The sequence below is a fragment of the Anopheles coluzzii genome, chromosome X, assembly GCF_943734685.1.
Source record: "Anopheles coluzzii chromosome X, AcolN3, whole genome shotgun sequence".
NCBI classification, from domain to species: domain Eukaryota; kingdom Metazoa; phylum Arthropoda; class Insecta; order Diptera; family Culicidae; genus Anopheles; species Anopheles coluzzii.
Genome location: NC_064669.1, coordinates 11,985,513 through 12,003,752, shown reverse-complemented (window position 1 = coordinate 12,003,752; position 18,240 = coordinate 11,985,513). Strand labels below are relative to the sequence as shown.

The 18,240-nt window shown below is 47.6% G+C and overlaps 1 protein-coding gene across 1 annotated transcript in view; it reads left to right on the top strand.

Annotated features, from left to right (window-relative positions):
* The first annotated feature begins 1,117 nt into the window (after positions 1-1,117).
* LOC120950125 (transcription factor Sp9) overlaps positions 1,118-18,240 on the top strand; it is an 88,494-nt gene continuing 71,371 nt past the window's right edge. Inside the window, exon 1 of the mRNA XM_040367901.2 lies at positions 1,118-1,963. Within this exon, the coding sequence (XP_040223835.2) occupies positions 1,895-1,963 (69 nt within the window). The 5' untranslated portion in view covers positions 1,118-1,894. The remainder of the gene's footprint in view (positions 1,964-18,240) is intronic.

The window sequence follows — 18,240 nt, the reverse complement described above, 5'->3', positions numbered from 1 at the left end:
TAATGGTATAAAAGATACACGCAATGCAAAGGTGCTCCATTTCTAAATGATCTAAGCCTTCGCAAACGGAGAAAGGACGACGGCCTCGGCGGATGAGAGTGGGGCGACATTGCGGCGTGTTGATGTGCATGTGTGTGATGGGGTGCGATGGGTGTCCGTCCCCGGGCGGCGGAAATCAATGCATCGCGGTGTGACGCGCGTCCACAGTGGGAAGATGATCACGCAGCAAGGGGTGGGGGGGCGAGGTTCGGAGGTGCCGAGAGACACGTACGGTACGGGCAAGCTAGCTGATGCATTTTTCATGCCGCTAGAAGCAAAAGAAAAAGACATAAAAAAAGGAGAAGAATGAAAACATCTCCTCGCACAAACGCTTACCATTGCAAATTCATTCGCTCCTCCGCGATCGATCCGGGCGGTTTTTTTTTTTGGGGGGCTCTGTGGGTGGCGGTGGCGGTGCAGTCGTCGCGCGGGATATGATGCGCCGGGTGCCGGGCGCGTTTTATTAAATATTTATTTGTTTGCTTTCGTTCCTCTTCTCCATTGTGCGGAGGCTCATGCGGGCATTTGGCAAACTTCTTCGCCCACTTCGTAGGGAGAGTCCGCGGAAATGCCGGCCAACTGGTCCGAAAATAGCCGAGCCGCCCCGAACTGGCGGCCCCCATGTTCAATGTACATGTCCAGATCCAGCTCACCGTACTCTCCCATCTCCCTTCCTCTCTATGACATGTGTGTGTGTGTGTTTGTATCTTTCGTTCTGGATCTGGTGTTACGCTGGAAGGCCCTACCCTGTAGCTCACTCGCTCTCTCACCCACAGCAATACCGTCAATGCCCCAAAGGCAAGGGGCAGTAAGGGTTGATCCCCATCGCCGAGGGGGGGGGGGGAGGTTGGGTTTGGTTTGGGATCGATCGATTGTGCCGGGGGCATAGGCAACGTTCTCTACCACGCCTACACGGGAGCCCGCTCCTAGGCGCCCTGCCTAAGGTACCGATCCTCCTCTCCCCCACCGTACGGATGCTGATGTTCGCGCGGTCACGCGGTTTCGGGCTCTCGCGGCACCGGCACGGCACACCGGTGGCCCGCCGGGCGAAACAAAAAGCAACCATTAGTTGGCGCTCAGATACAAAAACCAACGGGCGCGCACGGTGCCGGTGTGTGTGTGTGTTTGCAACGCGGTTGGATTTGCTTTGTGCGTTGTCGTCGTCAGCGTTGTTGTTGGTGGACCTTCTATTTTTCGAAGGTAGGCTAGAGAATCCTTGAAGCTGACGCGCTGATCCTGAAACACCAACCAACCCCAAAGTCTGGAGCTCGTCCATCAAACCGGAGCAGCGGCGCGGGTCAACCGGTAGGGGAAGGTGGGGACTTTGGGATCCTCAACATCTGAGTGTGTGTGTGTGTCGGTTACACGTCCGTTCGAGTAAAGTAGTCAAGACTTTTGAAGACTCATGCTGCTAAATAAGCGGAGCAACGTGCGCAGCGGAACACTTTAACAAAAGAGTCGATCCCTCTATCAATTCCCTCTCTTTTTCTCCCTGTCACTGCACAGGAGAAGAGACCTGTTGAAGCGGCTGCTCATGTCAGTGCTCGTGTCAGTATGGTAGTTTAATTAGGAGTAGCATACACAGACACCTACACACACACAATCATATAGAACGCTCTGAGATTGAATGAAAATGATCTTCGACTATCCAAACAATAGAGCCGTACACTCTGGACCTGTTTGGAGGTTATCCGTTTAAGCGCGACCATTTCAAACTGTCATCGAGCCCGGTTTGCTGTGTGCCTTGTTGCCTGCACAGGTCTGTTGCACTCCTCGTGCGTGTGTGAGATAGTGATAAGTGATAGCAGATACGGGACACCCGGTTTTGTAGAGCGTGTTTCCCTTTTTCTGTTGCATGCGAAGGGGATCAGGCATGGAGCGACACGATCCACGCCACTTCTACTACAACGAGGAGCTGCTCACGGTAAGTGCACTGTTGACATCTAGCTATTTTCTGGTTCTATGTAGTTTTGGAGAATTGGATTTTGTTTACGGTTATCACACTCTGTGTTTCGAGTCAGTTTCCCTTTTGTAGACCCTTTTAGTATCTTCAACCGTCAGTTTCTAGTATCTTCAGCCTGCCAGCAGAACAATTGGACGGTTACATTCCACCATATTGTATTTCATTATTTGCTGAGGGACAATGATGCATTTTAAAATAATGTTGTTTTCTTTTTTTTCCTATTGTAACTGAGCTTTAATACTTTTCATACATTAAAAAGTATCAATTTAAACAGATGTTTAACTTTTCGTGCATAAATATGTTTGCTTCAGTACAAACATTCAATCGTTTATGATCTAACTTGATCGAGCCTTCGACGAATCGGCGTTTGTTTACAGTTTTCTTTGGCTACTACAGTTCACTTACTTACTTACTTGTTCAACACTAGCGCGATCTTTTTCAACAGCCGTCATACATTTGTGACAGTTGTGCTGTTGAGGTACTACTCATGAATAACGGTGTTGTAAACATTGGAAACTGACCCGTGGGACAGTGTAAATCAGTCGCCAATCAGGGTAGTGGATGAGCAAAAGATCAATTTTGCAAAAAAGACCAAATCTTCGAAAAATGCACACAACTACAAAGATAAAAAAACACCATACCCATACCCATACCATAACTTCTTTGGGTTTGGTTTGGTGTAATATGGATTAGAATTATTCTAATGAAACTATACGATTGGAAGGCAGCTGAAATGGAATATACAAATAAGCTTAAACAATCTTGATACCGCTTTCAAGCTTTCGATGCAGAAGACGGAAGCTGAGCAATTACAGCGTTCCGTGTAGTGTTGAGTAAATCTGACTCAGAATGAAGTTTTAAAATGATCTGAATACGATCAATAAATCCGAATTTCGGTTGGCAACGGTTGGTAAGAATCTTTGAATGACAAGGAATCTTTCGAAATTCATGAATCCTTGAAGAATTATGGATCTTTTGGGGTTCATGAAACCTTGAAGATTCATGAGTTTTTTGAGATTCATGAATCTTTGAAGAGTCGATTCGAGATTCGAATCACTCATCACTGAAGATTCATACGAATGAATCTCAACGAAAGATTTTATGAAACCCAACACTAGTTCCTTGTAGAGCGCACATAATTGCCGTTCACAAGCCTGCTCAAATAGATTTGGTATTAAAATAACACATATATTAATATCAAATGTACCTCAACTGGCTGAACTAAATTCTCTGAACAAACTCTGCCAAGCTCTGTAACAACCATACATTTTATCGGTGGTATTTTCCGGGCAATTCTCTGCGTCAAATGGACCAATGCCAACCAAAAATTCACTCCAAACGAACGAAAAATTCCGTATAATGGAAGGTTGTTAAAGTCGTTTCATTTTTTGTTGCCCGTCCAAGATATTGCTCTGTCTCAATCATCTTGTTTTTTTTTTTAACAAAATGCTAACTTCAAGCCCAAGAAGCATTATAAATCTGTTAAACCGTTATCTGGTTTTGTGTACTATTGTTATTTATTAATTATTTTATTTGGGGACCTTTTTTAACAAAAACATCAGAGCATCAGTTTATCCAACGGTCCATCTTCAAGTGAAACGGTTATATAATGTGTCTATTACTCCCTGTGCATTTTGTTATATTCGAACAATAAATATAATTCTTTCTGTATCTCTGGTCGGACGGAAAGCTGTTTGACAAAACACCGTTGTCCGAAGGAGTCAGCTTATGCGGATGTTTGACAAAATGCTTCGTACAGTTAGAGATGTCAAACTAGAGACAAGTTATTAAATAGGCATCATTATGTAAATTCAGCATTGTTGACGAGTCAACGCTCGAGTCACATAATTTCCCTTAATAATTATTAAGACAGACCGAGACGGTAACCTGTCGCGCAGCTGCGCGCAAATTAGACAAACAGGAAAATTTTAATAGTTTTAATTTTTGAAAATTTTAATCTTCGCACAAACATTGTAATCCAAATGGCAAGATGAATAACTTGTGGTCTATTGAGGATTTATAAAAGTAGTAAGTTAACTACAGTTTTAAGTTACTCTTTGGCCCACGAAGTCCCGCGAGGTTCTGCTCACTGGTACAGATGTTAAGAGTTGTTTCATCTCGGCGTCGGATGTCTCCCGGCACTGTGACATCTCCGGGCCACCCAAGTCGGCCCGAAACTGCTAACCGTTTCGCACCACCGAGACCGAAAACTCGATAAACGAGCACGATGGTTTTGCCCCAACTTTCCTCCAAGGTTTAAGTTTCGCCTAGTTCCATGTTTCTCGACCAGTCATTTCCGGCAGCCACGCGATCGTGCGTGATCTTTGTCCGCTGGTGGCCGCTGTGTGGTCCGCGAGCGTGATTAATTCCTCGACACTCCAGCAGCAGCATCTTGCCCCGATCTTGCGGAAGTGTCATAAGAAAGAAGTGTTGTAGCGCGCGCCCCCAGTATCTGATTACGCTTCCTAAAGGTGGCCTGAAAAATGAACCCCCGTCCCACCCGTCCGAGGAGTTTTCACTCTCGAAGGTGTACCCCATTATGTATCTCGGCTCGACTGTAATTGCGCAAGGCATGTGAAAATTAGTCGCATTCGCGCACCAGCAGCATCGAACTCGAAACAACAGAAACCCGCGTAAGAACGCGACATCGATCGGCGCATCTCGGGTTTGGGTTCCGAACTTACCGCACACTCCCCGCAACGATTCCCCTGTCTGCTCTCCAAAAGGCACCCCAAACCTCATCGGGACAACCTCATCGCAAATGGGGAGATAAAAAGGCCATAAAAAGTGGAAAACACCCCGATGTACCGAATGAAATTAAATTCACTCCCCGCTTTTTTGTTGTTGTGTGTGCTCTTTCTTTCTTTACTCTCTGCTGTTGCTCCTGCCGCCTTTTCACCGTCCTGGTGGGGTGTGTTGTCGCGGTTTACATGAGTTTTGAGAACGGGGTTGGGGAGTGGCCGTGGGGGGGGGGGGGGGGTAGATGTCCAACATTTCCAACACGATTTGCGCGCTGCTTTGGTGAAAATTAGAGATGGGGTTGCAATGGGGAGGAGCTGTGGCGAAGGGTGAAACGGCGTGTTGTGTCGGATGATGATGATGATGATGATGAGGATGATTGGAAAAAGAAACAGATTGTTATCGCGCGGTAAAAGCAACTGTCATAGCACTGCCGTTTGCTGCCGTTGCTTTCAGCGCTTTTCGGGGACGCTTGCGGTATGATAAAGAGCACGTGAAGCTCATCTTAAATTGCTTGCAAACTGTGGCAAACGCCAAGAGCAACCACTTTGCGAGCAAGACTCACGATTGACAACTGTTTCTATCGATGCTGATTCTTTTCAAAGTGTTCACAAAAAGGAAACAAAACCGGCAAGATAAAAAGAAGAAGAGCAATAACAAAACACTAGTTACTCGATTAGTTTTAACAGCAATTACGCTCCGGGTACGATCGCTAGGAGAGCGCGTGTGTTGATTGAGCCGGAAGATGGATGGCTTGATTAAAAAGGAAGGGGCAGCAAGAGCCCGCAAACGCCGAACGCCCGGGCCAACATCGATAATGAGGGCTAAACAATGTAGGAAGCGCAGAAAGGGGGAAAGAAAGAAAGTAAAATAAAATAAATTTATAAAAAAAGGCACACACACACACGCGCGCGCGCGCGCTCGCTCGCCTGCAAAGGCAAGTGCAAGTGCATTGCGCCGGCATTCAACGCGGTGCGATTCATTCATATGCGCTGAACCATCCTCTTTGCCCCCCCCCCTCCCCTTTCACCCCCTTCTACCCTTGGCACCATGTCCCGATCGTGTTGGTTAAGGCTGTGTGGCAGCGAAGCCACCTCATCATCACCTCGACAAAAGCGTTTATGGTTTATTTTGTTTTACTTTATGTTGTGGAAAAACATAACAATCATCCCGTCAGTATCACTATCATCAGCGTGATCATCATCATCATCAATAACATGATCGGGCTTTCGGGTATAGTAATCAACATCTTGCTGGGTGGAGGGGTGGACATGGGGTGCGCATCATTCAATAGGGTACAATTTCGACCGAAGTGACGAAATGAAAGTGATGATAAAAATTAAGTGGTTGCTGACGAGGGGAAAGGGTCTTGGCGTTACCGGATTGATTGTGTGTGTGTGTGCGCGTTGTGGGACTGCAGTTGCAGGGTAAAAATAAAGCAAAAACCAAAAAATGTGCAATAAATAATGGAAAAGATGGGGTTGAAAAATAAAAAAATACATTTCAACCAAAGCATAAGCCCCAAACCACCCCTCAAACAGGGCGGATGGGGTTGGGGAGCGCGAGGGCGGCAGATTGCGTGTTGGGATCGGGGTACGGATCATCTTTGCGTGCTTAACGTCAACCGCTCCGGGACAGTGCTGCGCGCGCACGGCTGTTACGCCCCACGGTCGCTGCCGCGGCGTTTGAACTAATTTTGTACGAAATATTAATTTCATTTTAATTTAACTACAATGCCTTTATAATGCTCGGCCTGCGTTGCGTAGCCACGGGTCGATGGCTAAATGCTGCTGTTTATTAACCATTCAGCCCGGCTAACCGTAACAAATGGTGCAGGATAATTTTATCTTTTCTCCGACCGACCGGTGCGCGCGCGCAGCGCTTCGATTAATATTGCGCCGGTACATGCGATACTTGTTTGCTTGCTAACGTACCGATCGGTGCGACGGTTCGGTAGAGTGATTGGTAAATGCACCTGCTTTGCAAACGTGCTGTGAGCGAGCGGTGCGTTACCGTTCCACCGGCGCCCCCTCTGTATGTGGTTCAAATCTCGAGAGAAAATGAGTAAAAATGAGCGCCTCGTGTGTGTATTTGTTAGTTGTGGGGTTGTAAGCTATTAGTAGTTGGCTTCACATGGGATAATTAAATTGATGCTGACAGACGAAAGACAGCTACATATATAATAATGATGTGATTAGTAAAGAGACGAACAGTCGGTCTGTTTTTCCACTGATGGGCAGAACCAATATATAGTGATGTTTTAGCAGGGCAATCCTACTTGTCTCTCGATGTGTTGTTCCAGTGTGTATTCTAATTTTATAGCAGCAATAGTGGTTCAGTGGTTGGTGTTGGCACTGAAGCGTTTGTTTTGTTGGTTTGTTCAGGGAAGGTCATGTTGAGAGATAAGGTTAATTCTTCTTTGGCGCAACAACCGTCGTCGGTTTTAGGCCTGCCTGTACCACTAATTGACTTATTGATTACCGATAGCAAGTTGGTCCATACGGAGAATGTGTCGTACAAAGCCATACGTGTTGTTGAGTCGTGCAAGTTGACGACTGTACCATGGGACCAGTCAAACCGGTTCGGGGTTTAACTACAACTACAATTTATATCGAAAATTTGACCTAACATACGCAATTCTTTGAAGCTTTCCGTATGATGTACATTTCTCATAGTGAAGGTATTCGCAATCACTAAATATATTTTGAAGATCGGGGGAAACATTGCGGTGTAATTGTACCTCGGTGTACAACATCTTCATACATCGATTAATTGATTCTGTTTTCTTTTTTTTGTGATGATAGAGTGGTTCCATTTTACCAAAAATTCAAATGTGACCTAGTACCAATGTTGTGCTCAACACTATCTTCAGTGAAATCTCTCTAAAATGATGTCTATTGAAGTCTTTGCGACTAATAATTTGACAGTTACTGCCATGGACACTCCATAGAAATACGTGCATTTTGTTAACCTTCTGTGACTAAACGGGAGGTCCCTTGAGAATTGACCTTAGAGAGATTTAACTATATTTGGGTCCAATTAATTAGACAGTAGGCTACATGTGGGTTAAACCCTCAGTATAAATATTATTATTAGATTATTTTTCATGAGTTTTTGTTCAAAGACTGCTCAAAGATAGCACATTTTATGTTCAACTCGTCTGCAACTTTGTCATGCTTATATGGAAAAAAGCCTGTCTGAATTAGAAAGAGCATCCGTATCAAGCCTTAATGTTAGTTGTCTGTCTGAAGTTCCTTATAACTTTCAAAAGATGTTTGTTTTCAATTCCGGCCTGTTACTTAATGTAGCTAGCAATATTCAATAAATAATTCAGAAAGCCCTGACAATTTGTTGAAATTTGTTTAGCAAGCTGCCGAATTGCTGTCGTTATCTTTCAACAATATTTGTCCTAACTATGTGATACTATGTGGCTACTATGTGGTATCCATAGATGATTTTTTGATAACCAAGGGACCAAACCCCGAGATCTCTCCCCTAGATGGCTGGGGCTAATAGCCTAGGATAGGATTTAACGGTACGCGGATTGAGCGGCCGCGGGGGGCCCCGTCAATTTAAGGTAATTCCAGCATATACAACACTATATACAGTAGTCTCATTGAGAACTTCTGTGCTCAATAGGAGCCCCTGGGACGCAGAGATTCATAATTGGTGTTTGATACTTGGTGTCTAAAAATTATCTAGAGCAAGCCCTTTTTTTATTAAATCGTTACATAGACTTGAAAAAACAATCAAGTATAATTATTCGTAGTTAGGCAGTGTCTTAGATCGTCATCAGGAAGTTTGTGATCTAGGTGTTAAACTGTTTTTTTTTCTTTTCGGCTCAACAACCGTTGTCGGTCAAGGCCTGCCTGTACCACACTTGTGGGCTTGGCTTTCAGTGACTTATAGATTACCCCCCATAGTAGGATAGTCAGTCCTACGTATGGCGGCACGGTCTAATTGGGGCTTGAAACCCATGACGGGCATGTTGTTAAGTCGTACGAGTTGACGACTGTACCACAAGACCGGCTAAGGTGTAAGGTGGTAAGGTGTTAAACTGTACTCTAGTTTAAATTTCCGTTTACACATTGACAACACCGTTAACAAGGCATACAAGATGCTAGGTTTTATCTTTCTACGATTCCGATAATTTAGTCATGTCTTAAGTCTTATGTCGTTGTTTACTAGTCTTGTGCGCTGGTGGGTGAAGTCTTTGGTGCCCGAATTGCACTACGATGATTAACACAATAGATGCAATACAACGGAAGTTTAGGAAGACGGAAGACTTGCTCTAAAATGCGACCAATTCAGAGGACTTACAACCATGCTAGGTTATCGCTCGCGTTGCCTTCTGCTTGGTCTACAGACACTCGAACACCGTTTTAAGGTAAACCAATGTGTATTTGTTGCTAAAATAAAAAAAAAAAAGAATTAGACGTTGTTTATTAGAACAGAGCAACATCTGTTCGCCTTCGAGACCTTTTCGCTCTCGTAATTTACTTGTCGGCGAGAGCAGGCGTACCTTATATGGATATAATGAGCCGTTACTAGCTATGACAAGGCAATTCAATATATGGTCTAATCACTTTGATTTTAATTAAACGACCAACGTATTTAAAGAGAATATTTTATCCTAAATTATTGATGTCCAAGATTTTTTTTAAATATAATTGAATTGTTTGTTAGTGTCCCGAAATGTACAAGTGCCATACGAGGTTGACACTTACCGTCTAATTTTAGGAGCCCATAGTTTCTAATGCGGCAGTTGCAATTGTGTATGTAGGCCACGGAGGCTCGATACCTTAATAAATGAATAAGGAAGCGGATTGTTGCAAAAGGTTCTTTTTCTAATCTAGAGCTGAAATTAGTCAGAATATAGTAAGCTCGTTCGAAAAATTCAAAATCAAAATGTTCCTTCCTGATTCAGCAGTTCCTCTGTAGGACTGTTTCTCAAAGCAAAACATACATACATTACCTCTAACAGTAGCCTTTTTATCAACTTCAGCTCATCACAGTACAATTTTCACCCCAGATGAGGGAGAGAAGAAAAAGAGAACAACACCAAGGGTTTGTGCCCACTATTCTAGCGGCGGACAAACCGGGCTGGCGCCAGACACAAAATAAAAAGGAGGTAAAAGCACACACCAGCACTCACCAGCGGCCCGGATCGCTCCCGATTCATTTTCGCATTATGAAATATCGCTAGATCGATGTTGTTGTTGAAGCGAACGAGCGGTTGGCTACCAGTTTCGGGGGCATCATCATCATCATCCACGTCCGCGGCGCACCGCGATATGGGTTTAATGGATTAGTGCAAGCCCAGTTGGGACGGTATGGGATGGTGAAGGGGGGAATGGGGGGAGGGGGGAGGTGGAAGGGGAGAGAATGTGGTTACATGCCTTCGCTCGGTTCGGTAGCCGGGTACGCGAGGATGCGCGCGGCGGCTGCGCTTAAGTGGGTCCACCACACAAAGTGCACGACGGGGCCGTGCGCAAATGGATCCGATCAAACGATCGATAGTGCGCGATTGCGATCGCTCCCCCCCCCCTCCGTTCGGAGAGCCGTTAGAGCCGTTGCAGGGAAGCAGACAAGGGGTGTTCAATGTGGAGCAGCACTTAAACAGCCTGCCCAGCACACACACACACACACAGCGGCGTCGTCGTCATCGTTGCTGCTGCTGCGGTTTTTGGCCGACAGTGTGTAATTCCGATGGGCGAAAACTGCTGCTTCAAATGCGTCCGTCCGGGGCCCGATGGTTGTGGCGGTTTGGGGGACAGGGCAGGGAAGGGGCTTGGGAAGTGCTGATCTAAGAAGGCGCAGTCACGAACATCGGGGAGCCGAAGCGCACTGGCCCGGGCAAGCCCGTAATTAGGATAGAAATGCGAACGAGTCGGCAGCAGGCCCATGTGGCCCCGCGTAGGACGGTCCGGTCTTCTGCTTCCCATCGTGTGCCGCCTAAACGAGGCCTCTCAACCCCACGGCTAGAAGGCAGCAGCTTCCTAGCGGCGGCACGACGGCAGCCTAGGCTTCCCTACCTACACCGAGCCACCGAGCCAGCCCGCCGTTGGGAGAAAGATGGAAAGAAAAACTGCCAGTTCATCGCGTCGGTGCCCGCTCTCTAGGCGCGCACACACACACACACAGACAGACACGGTCACAACTGTTCCCAAAAACTCTCCCAAAAATCGGAGCACCAAACAGACAATGCGCTTTGGCGAGCCGGGAAAGGACTCGAAAGGCCGCTAGGAAGATACACCGAAGGGGTCTTTGGGATCTAGGTCTAGCAAATTGATAAATAATTACAGGGCCTCCGGGGCCGGTACGTGTGTGTGTGTGTGTGTCTGTGCATCTAGCGGGGATGCCGGAGGGCGCCCGGCGGGCCTTTTTTTCGGGCCTAAGCGCCACGGTCCGGGCATGGCCCGCGGCCCAGCGACCGCTGCCTTGATTTGCCGCCCGTTTGCTTTCTTCCGCTTTTCTTTTTTCTGCACCCCGCCATCCACTCCCTCGCACCTACCGTCCAGGGGTGCCGAGAGCAGTTCGATGCCCTTTTTCGCTAACCTGTCAAGTAAGTGCATGGTATCGGTGTGCCCAGGGAAAAGCCCGCGCGGCCGGCCCGCGTTCACTTTGGGAATCAGCTTGGTCATCTCTAGCGCGGTCATCATCGTCGGCATCCCGGTGCGGCGGCCCTTTGCCCATGTGCGGCGGCCCGCGTCCCCGACCGCCTTGCCCAACGGGGGAAGAGGCTCTCCTGCTGCTCCCTGGTCCCGGGGTATCGATGGAGCGCCGATCAATTTCTGAAGATTCATCGGATGAGATTACACGAGCGCCCGTAAGAGCCATCCGCAAAGGAAGGCTGAGGGGATGGTGGTGGCGGGGGAAGAGAAGGAGAGAGGGAGGGAAAAGTGGACGGGTTGCTTTCGCATATATGCGTAATGGCCTTTATTGAAGGGGGTTTTTTTTTTGGTTGGTGTGTGAGATGAAGTGGATGTGATAGAAGTGTGCAAAGGAAAAGGCGGATGAATGGGAGCGAAGGGAGAGGGTGAGGACCAGGAGGGAGAAGAAGCTGCAGAGGGAGGCTTGGAACTTCACTTCACAAGCAAGAAAAGTCACACAGCGTACGCGCGGGCGCACACAGACCCATTCTGGTAGCTTAACCTCCGAACTTTTGGTGGACCGCAAAGGCACACCAGTTTGGCTAGTTTGCCGAGTCATGCTCGGTAGTTGTCCTGCGGTCTGTTTTAACTCCATCTTTTCTGTGTGCGTCTGTGCGTGCAGTGTGTGTGTATGCGAGCAGGTCGGATTCTGTGTTTACTTTACGCTCCTCTTTTCATCGCCTCGCCAGCGGGCCATGCGCGCCGATCCCACTTACGTCAGTCGAGGCGTGCGTGTGCGACAGTCCGTTGGAGAATTGGTCGGAGGCGCCGATCGAATCCTGCCGCTGACGGGAGGGCCTTTGAAAGTATATCCTGTCATATTGGATGATTGCATCTTCGCTGGGGGAATTCGCTTCGTGAAAGAGCAAACTGCACAGGGGTCATTAGGGGATGGTGATGGGTTTGTCGTTTGCGGTTGTGAAGATACCGCGACACCTTCGCGATGGATATCATTAGGTGGCTACATACCCGGAGCAGCAACTCACCGTCAGCTCATTAGGGCGTATAATTTGGTGCTTGGAACGCTTAGTGTCGGGCTAGATTGGTGAAATTTGAAATTAGCAAGCACTAATTCGAAAAAAGGCTCAAAAGATGTAACAAATGCAGAGTGTTTAGAAACAACAAGTTTTTATTGGGAGTACTTGGATGTTACATGTAATCTAGGTTTAATAATCACATCCAAATTCGTAATGGAGTTGAATTCACATCCAGAATACTAAAATAAGTCATTTTATGGCTGGACATTGGTATAGGATAGGTATATTCAAGGCATATTCAGGATATTAGGTATTCTAGGTATACAGGTAAATTAAATTCTCAAGTATTTTGATTCCGTAGATGTCTAGAAGTGAAAATTTCTAGGAATTAGGATGACAGCTCTAAGATGTTTTTGGATGTTTTACTTTTTCTTTTTGGTTGATGCAATAACTTTAGTCGGTTTACGGCCTGTCTAAGTTACAAATGAACTTGGATATCTATGAGAATTGTTACGAATTTTTGGTTTAGTTGTTGGTTTTGATGGACCTGGGTAGTTGCGGCTTAATAATCAACATCTTGGGCAACATTTTCGTCTACATCTTGGTAATATGTCCTGATAGAAGATCTACAGAAGTGGTTTAAAAGGTTAGCACCTTATCTGTACCTGCTATTTGCCGTAAGACCGAGCTTGAAGTGCTCTAAGGCTTTCCAGTCACTCCCAACAAGAAGTACAACGCGACACCTGCGACGACCCAAGAGACCTAGCGTTTGCACGCGTTATTTCGCCTTTTGATTTTTGGTGTAGTTTGGCAATCAGCTCCGTTGCATTCAATCGCCGCTTCCCGACATCAAGACATAATTACCACCACGCTAATGTGCGGCCCTCTCGATATCGCGCTGCACGTTCGTACCGGTCATCTTCATAGTCCGGAGCAAGGGGCTTGCAAACTGGAACGTCGTCGCCGCCGCCGCCGCCGCCGTCTAACCTGTGCCGAAAACTGATGAGAAAAGGTTAGACGAGGGAAAATGGCCAAAGTCAATTCCACGCACAGGGCACACACGGGGTGCGCGCCGGGGTCATTTTGCGGTTCACCCGTTCCCGATAAATGGCCACCAAAGCGCCGAAATGAAGAGGAGCTGCAATATCAGCCGTTTGATTAATGGTCCCCCGAAACGACGAGGAAAAGAAGCAAACCCCGCAGGCCCAGGCTCCGGGGCAGAGCGTCGGGGAAGTTTTCGGCAAGACCCAGAAAAGCATTCAAGCCTCCCGCTTCCAATGCGTGTGAGCGTTCGCCTTTTGCTCTTGCCTCTCTTTCCTGTCAGATTTTCATCTTCGGACGTGTCGTTACTCTTTCGTTTGCCGGGCGCAGCCAAAAGATGGATGGATGGCCCTGGTACTGGATGGTTTGTTTGTTGCTTTTGTAGCCGTTTTTTGTTGTTGTTGTAGTTTCTTTTTCTCCTGCTCGTGTGTATTGCTGCTCTTCCGTCCTTTCGGCTCCTTTCTGGCCTTGATGGGAGTCCCGAAATGAGCGAAAATCGACTCAGGCGCGTTTGCCGAAACCGAAACCCACCAACAAGGGCATGCTGGTAGTGCGGAGAAGTGCGCAGAGGAAATGAAACCAACAACAGCAACAACGAAAAAAAAAACCCATAACCCCTGGGTCCCGCAGCCACGCACAGGACCGACGGGAACAGAAACATTTATTAAAGTAGATTGATGATGAGAATTGTTTTAATGTCTTGTGAACGATCTAATTTACTTCTGTCTGCCGAGTCTTTAACGCCGACGCCAACGCCGGCAGAGACGGGGCACGATGACGAACGTTTCCAGGATATTTGACGAAACGGAGCAGGCAGCAACATCAGCAGCAAAGTGACTGACGGTGCAATGGACGGCTCGCAGCGGAAAAGGCCTGCGCAATCGGGGAGAATGATTGAGTTTTTGATTTATTTCGCGTTAGAGCAGAGCCTTTTGATGGTGCCGTACGTTTGTTTTTCTCTTCCTTCTCGGACTGGTGAAAGAAATCGGTGTGCACTTGGAGAGCTCAGCGGCGAGCGACTGGGAAAAGTGGCCATGACAAATTTCGGCAACAAAGCAAGAAGACTATGATCACGATATCAGCTATATCCTCCTGGTTATCGAAAGATGGTTCTCCAAAGTGAATTAGCAATTCCAAAAGTCTGAAGTCTGCCATGCCATGGATGTAAGATTGCTTTGCCTGTGGATATCTAAAACAAACACCACATGCATTCTTCGTTGATTTCTGATCCTCCAAACTTTTCCAAAAAGTGTTTGACACGCAACCGGCACAATATCTCGACACACACACACACACACAGACACAATGGGCACCTGCGCATGAATGCCTGATGAAGTTGTCACACTCGCACGAGAGGCCACACCCTATCGCTCCCCCCCTGAGGGCACAGTTTCGATGCGCCGTGCCGGGTTAAGTTAATCAATTTCCATATCAAATGAACGGGCTCCCCGTTTTTTGTTTAATGGTGGAAGAAGCGTCCGTTGCTGGAGCTGATGCAAGTTGTTCCTGGGTTCCTTTTCCTTTTTTTCTGTGTGTAACATGTTGTGTGTGTGTGTTCTTTTTTGGTTTTTTTCTACCATGCAAAAGACCACGCTCTCTTAGACGTCCGAATGCCACCCGCGATGTTACAAAAAGTGGGAAAGGATATTGGTAAAGCAGGCAAAAAAACCCCACGATGCGTCGTCCCAATGTTGGGGCGTCGCCAGCCGTGGCCGCCCATTTTGTGCTACTTAATTTAATTATCTCTGCTGCTGTTGGTGGGGGGATTTTAAAGCGACCAAAAGGAAACTCTTCTGCCGAGTTGGAATGTCTCGAAGGACACCAACATACACACACTGTTTGGCTATTAATTTCCACGGGCTTGTGCGGTGATTGTTGCGATTTAGATTTCAGGCATTACGGCTTGTTCTTATTCTTTGCTTTTGCTCAACATAATCTCACTTCATTCACGACCATAATCCAAACATCACCAAAAATCAATTGGTCGGTTGTCCGGGTAAGTTCAGGGGGGGGAGGAGGGTGGCAGTGGAAAGTGTAATTCAGATTTACTGTACGCGCACGGCGTACCGTTCGCAACAGTGTAGCGGCGTTGTACGTTATAATTAAATTTACTGCCATTTCACACTAATGAATTTGATAACGACTTCCAATCCGCAATTGACTTTCCCAAGCCCGCACCCCCCGGTCGCGTTTCGGGTCCGGCATTTCGGTTTGGGAAAATTGAAATGAAATTTTTATCTCATTACCGTCCCCGCGTCCCAGCCGTGCCATGCCACGCCAGCACAGTACCTCCTGCGGTGCGGATGCGCACAGCGCAAATGATAAGACGAACGACTTTTATCGAGGACGTCTAATGATGGTTGAGCCCGGGAAAAGCTTGGCGGAGCAAAATCAATGGGCCCTACCTTTGCATGGTGTCTTCATCCTCCCCCCCCCTCCCCTACCCCTCTCTTCCTGCTGCGGCCTCACCGGCACTCGGAGTTGTGCAAGAATGGTAATAAATTTAAAAATTACTCTCCGCCGCTAGACGACGGGCCGGGCCACACCCACACGCAATTGGCAGTGAGGGTGAATCCTCACGGAAACACACGGCCAAATCACGGCGAGGGAAAAACCTGCAACCGAATTGCTGCCTCACCCTCACCACCCGCCGCACCAACGCCCGGTTGAGGGTGGGGGGGTTGAACCGTGAAGTTTGCTTTATTTATTTTAATGTAACAAATGAAAAGCAATAAATAAATCGCAAACCCGGGGGCGGTCTGTTTTGATCTCTCTCTCTCTCCGTCTCTACCACTACTCTCATCCCTACCCGTTTGGCAGTTACCTTCCCGGGGATCGTTTTGCGTGCGTGCGTGCATGTCCCTCTGTTTTCGGCTTTTAAACCTGTGCGAGTGGGTGGTTTTAGGGGCAAGCACGAGGGACGAAATTGTGTGTGTGTGTGTGTGCGGTTCGGGAGCAAAGGGAATGTTTTTCCCTCGCACAGCCCCGCACCCGCACTACGGTCTCGCGGCGCAACCGCATATTGCACGATTGAGAGGGTACCGCCCTCCACTTTTGAGGTTGATGAAGTTGATGAAGTGAGCACCGGCTTTTTACCAGTTGTTTCCCTGTGCGTGTGTGTGTGTGTGTGTGTTTTTTTTGCAGTAGCAGTTCCTCTATCCGTCTAACCGTAACGCGAGGGAGTTTTGTGAAGTGCCTAGATTTACCGCTTCCAGGCTGATGAGATTAGAAGGGCTATTGGATTTGGTTGCGGAACAGCTTGGCTGCGGATCTCATCATCATCATCATCTACGTCCGCAAGAACGCATAAAAAAGGCATTTAACGTAAACAAAGGACACATCTTGAGCGAGTGGAAACTTTTGATGGTAGGGAGAGAGAGAGAGAGAGAGTGTTTTGTTGTTATGTTTGTTATTGTTGCTCCTTTTGGTCCTTGGAACAGTTGCGTGACGTAATGGGATGAATTTAACGCGCGTTTTTGTTTGCTGCGGGTTACGTTCGAAGGGCCCGAGTTCGAGTACGAGCGGGGGAAAGCATAACGAATTGTAAGGAAAATTGGAAAACCGACCCCATCAAACGTGGCCCCGCTTTTAAGCGGTCAACCTCATGGGGGACTATTGACGAGCGCACTGACGGCTCGAGTGCTGCCATTTCCACGGCAGTGTAAAATCAATTTTCCAGCATCGTAAATCACGCTCTACACGGCCGTCTCCCACCCATTCCCGGGGTGGGGTCGTGTCCCATATGTCGCCCGCTAGGAAGGAAAAAGGTTTGCTCCCGGGGGCCGCTAGTAGCTGGCACTAGCAACATATTTTTCCCAGGCACTCGTAAAACACTGCTCGGAAGGCTGGTAGCGCCCGGGCGGCAGGTACAGCCTATCCTCCGACGTGTGACGCATCTAGCGTACGCTTACACGCTTCGCCCTGTCGTCCCGTCGTCGTGCCGTGCCGGAAGTGTATCGGATTTCCGAAATCTCTCACTCCGGTTCCGAGTGCCACCGGGTCCGCTCCGGTTTGCTTACAGCCTTACGGTCCCGCTGGAACGTCAAGTAGCTGCCAGCGTACGCACACTCGCTCGAAACACACATATTCATGACATTGCAGGATGTACCGTTGGGCGTATAAATAACTCAACCTTCCACCCCACCGGTTGTAGTTGATTTTGCAAATTCTGGAATCGCGTATAAGACAGAAAGAGAGATAGCACACACACACACACACACACATACAGGACCAAACAAAAAAACCAAACAGGAATAATGGCTTGATGATAAAAAATAGCTTCTGTGCAGCGCCGGAACGGAAGTCATCAAATGCGTCCCCGCTTCGGCAGCTAGGACGCTCTGACCCGTTAATACCGGAAGTAATGCTTCCCGGTTGTCACACGAGACTCGACGTCGTCGGTGAGGCGGCAGGGATGCTCGAAGCTACAACTATAATAATAGCAACAACAACAAAAAAAACTGTTCTAAGAAAGCCTACAAAGAAATCTGGAAAGGAAGAAGGAAAAAAGTAACCAGGAGAACGATACGATACGCCGGGATTTCTTTTGCCATTATTTTGCAAAGGTTCGCGCAGGGGGTAATGGAGATGGAAACGATGTATCTTTTCTTCTTTCCGCCTGTCCCTTTTTATGTTAACCTTACCGGCCGCGCACCTCATTGCGATCTATCCCATTTGCTGGCTATTACGACAATGAGTGCACAAACGGTTTCGGGTCCCCTCTTGGCCGCTTCGCCGGCCGGGCCCTGTTAAGTGTCCCTGTTTACGAGCGAAGGTTCGGTAGGGTGCTGCCCGTCGCTCTGTGTGTGTTGTGTTTATGAGATTGGCA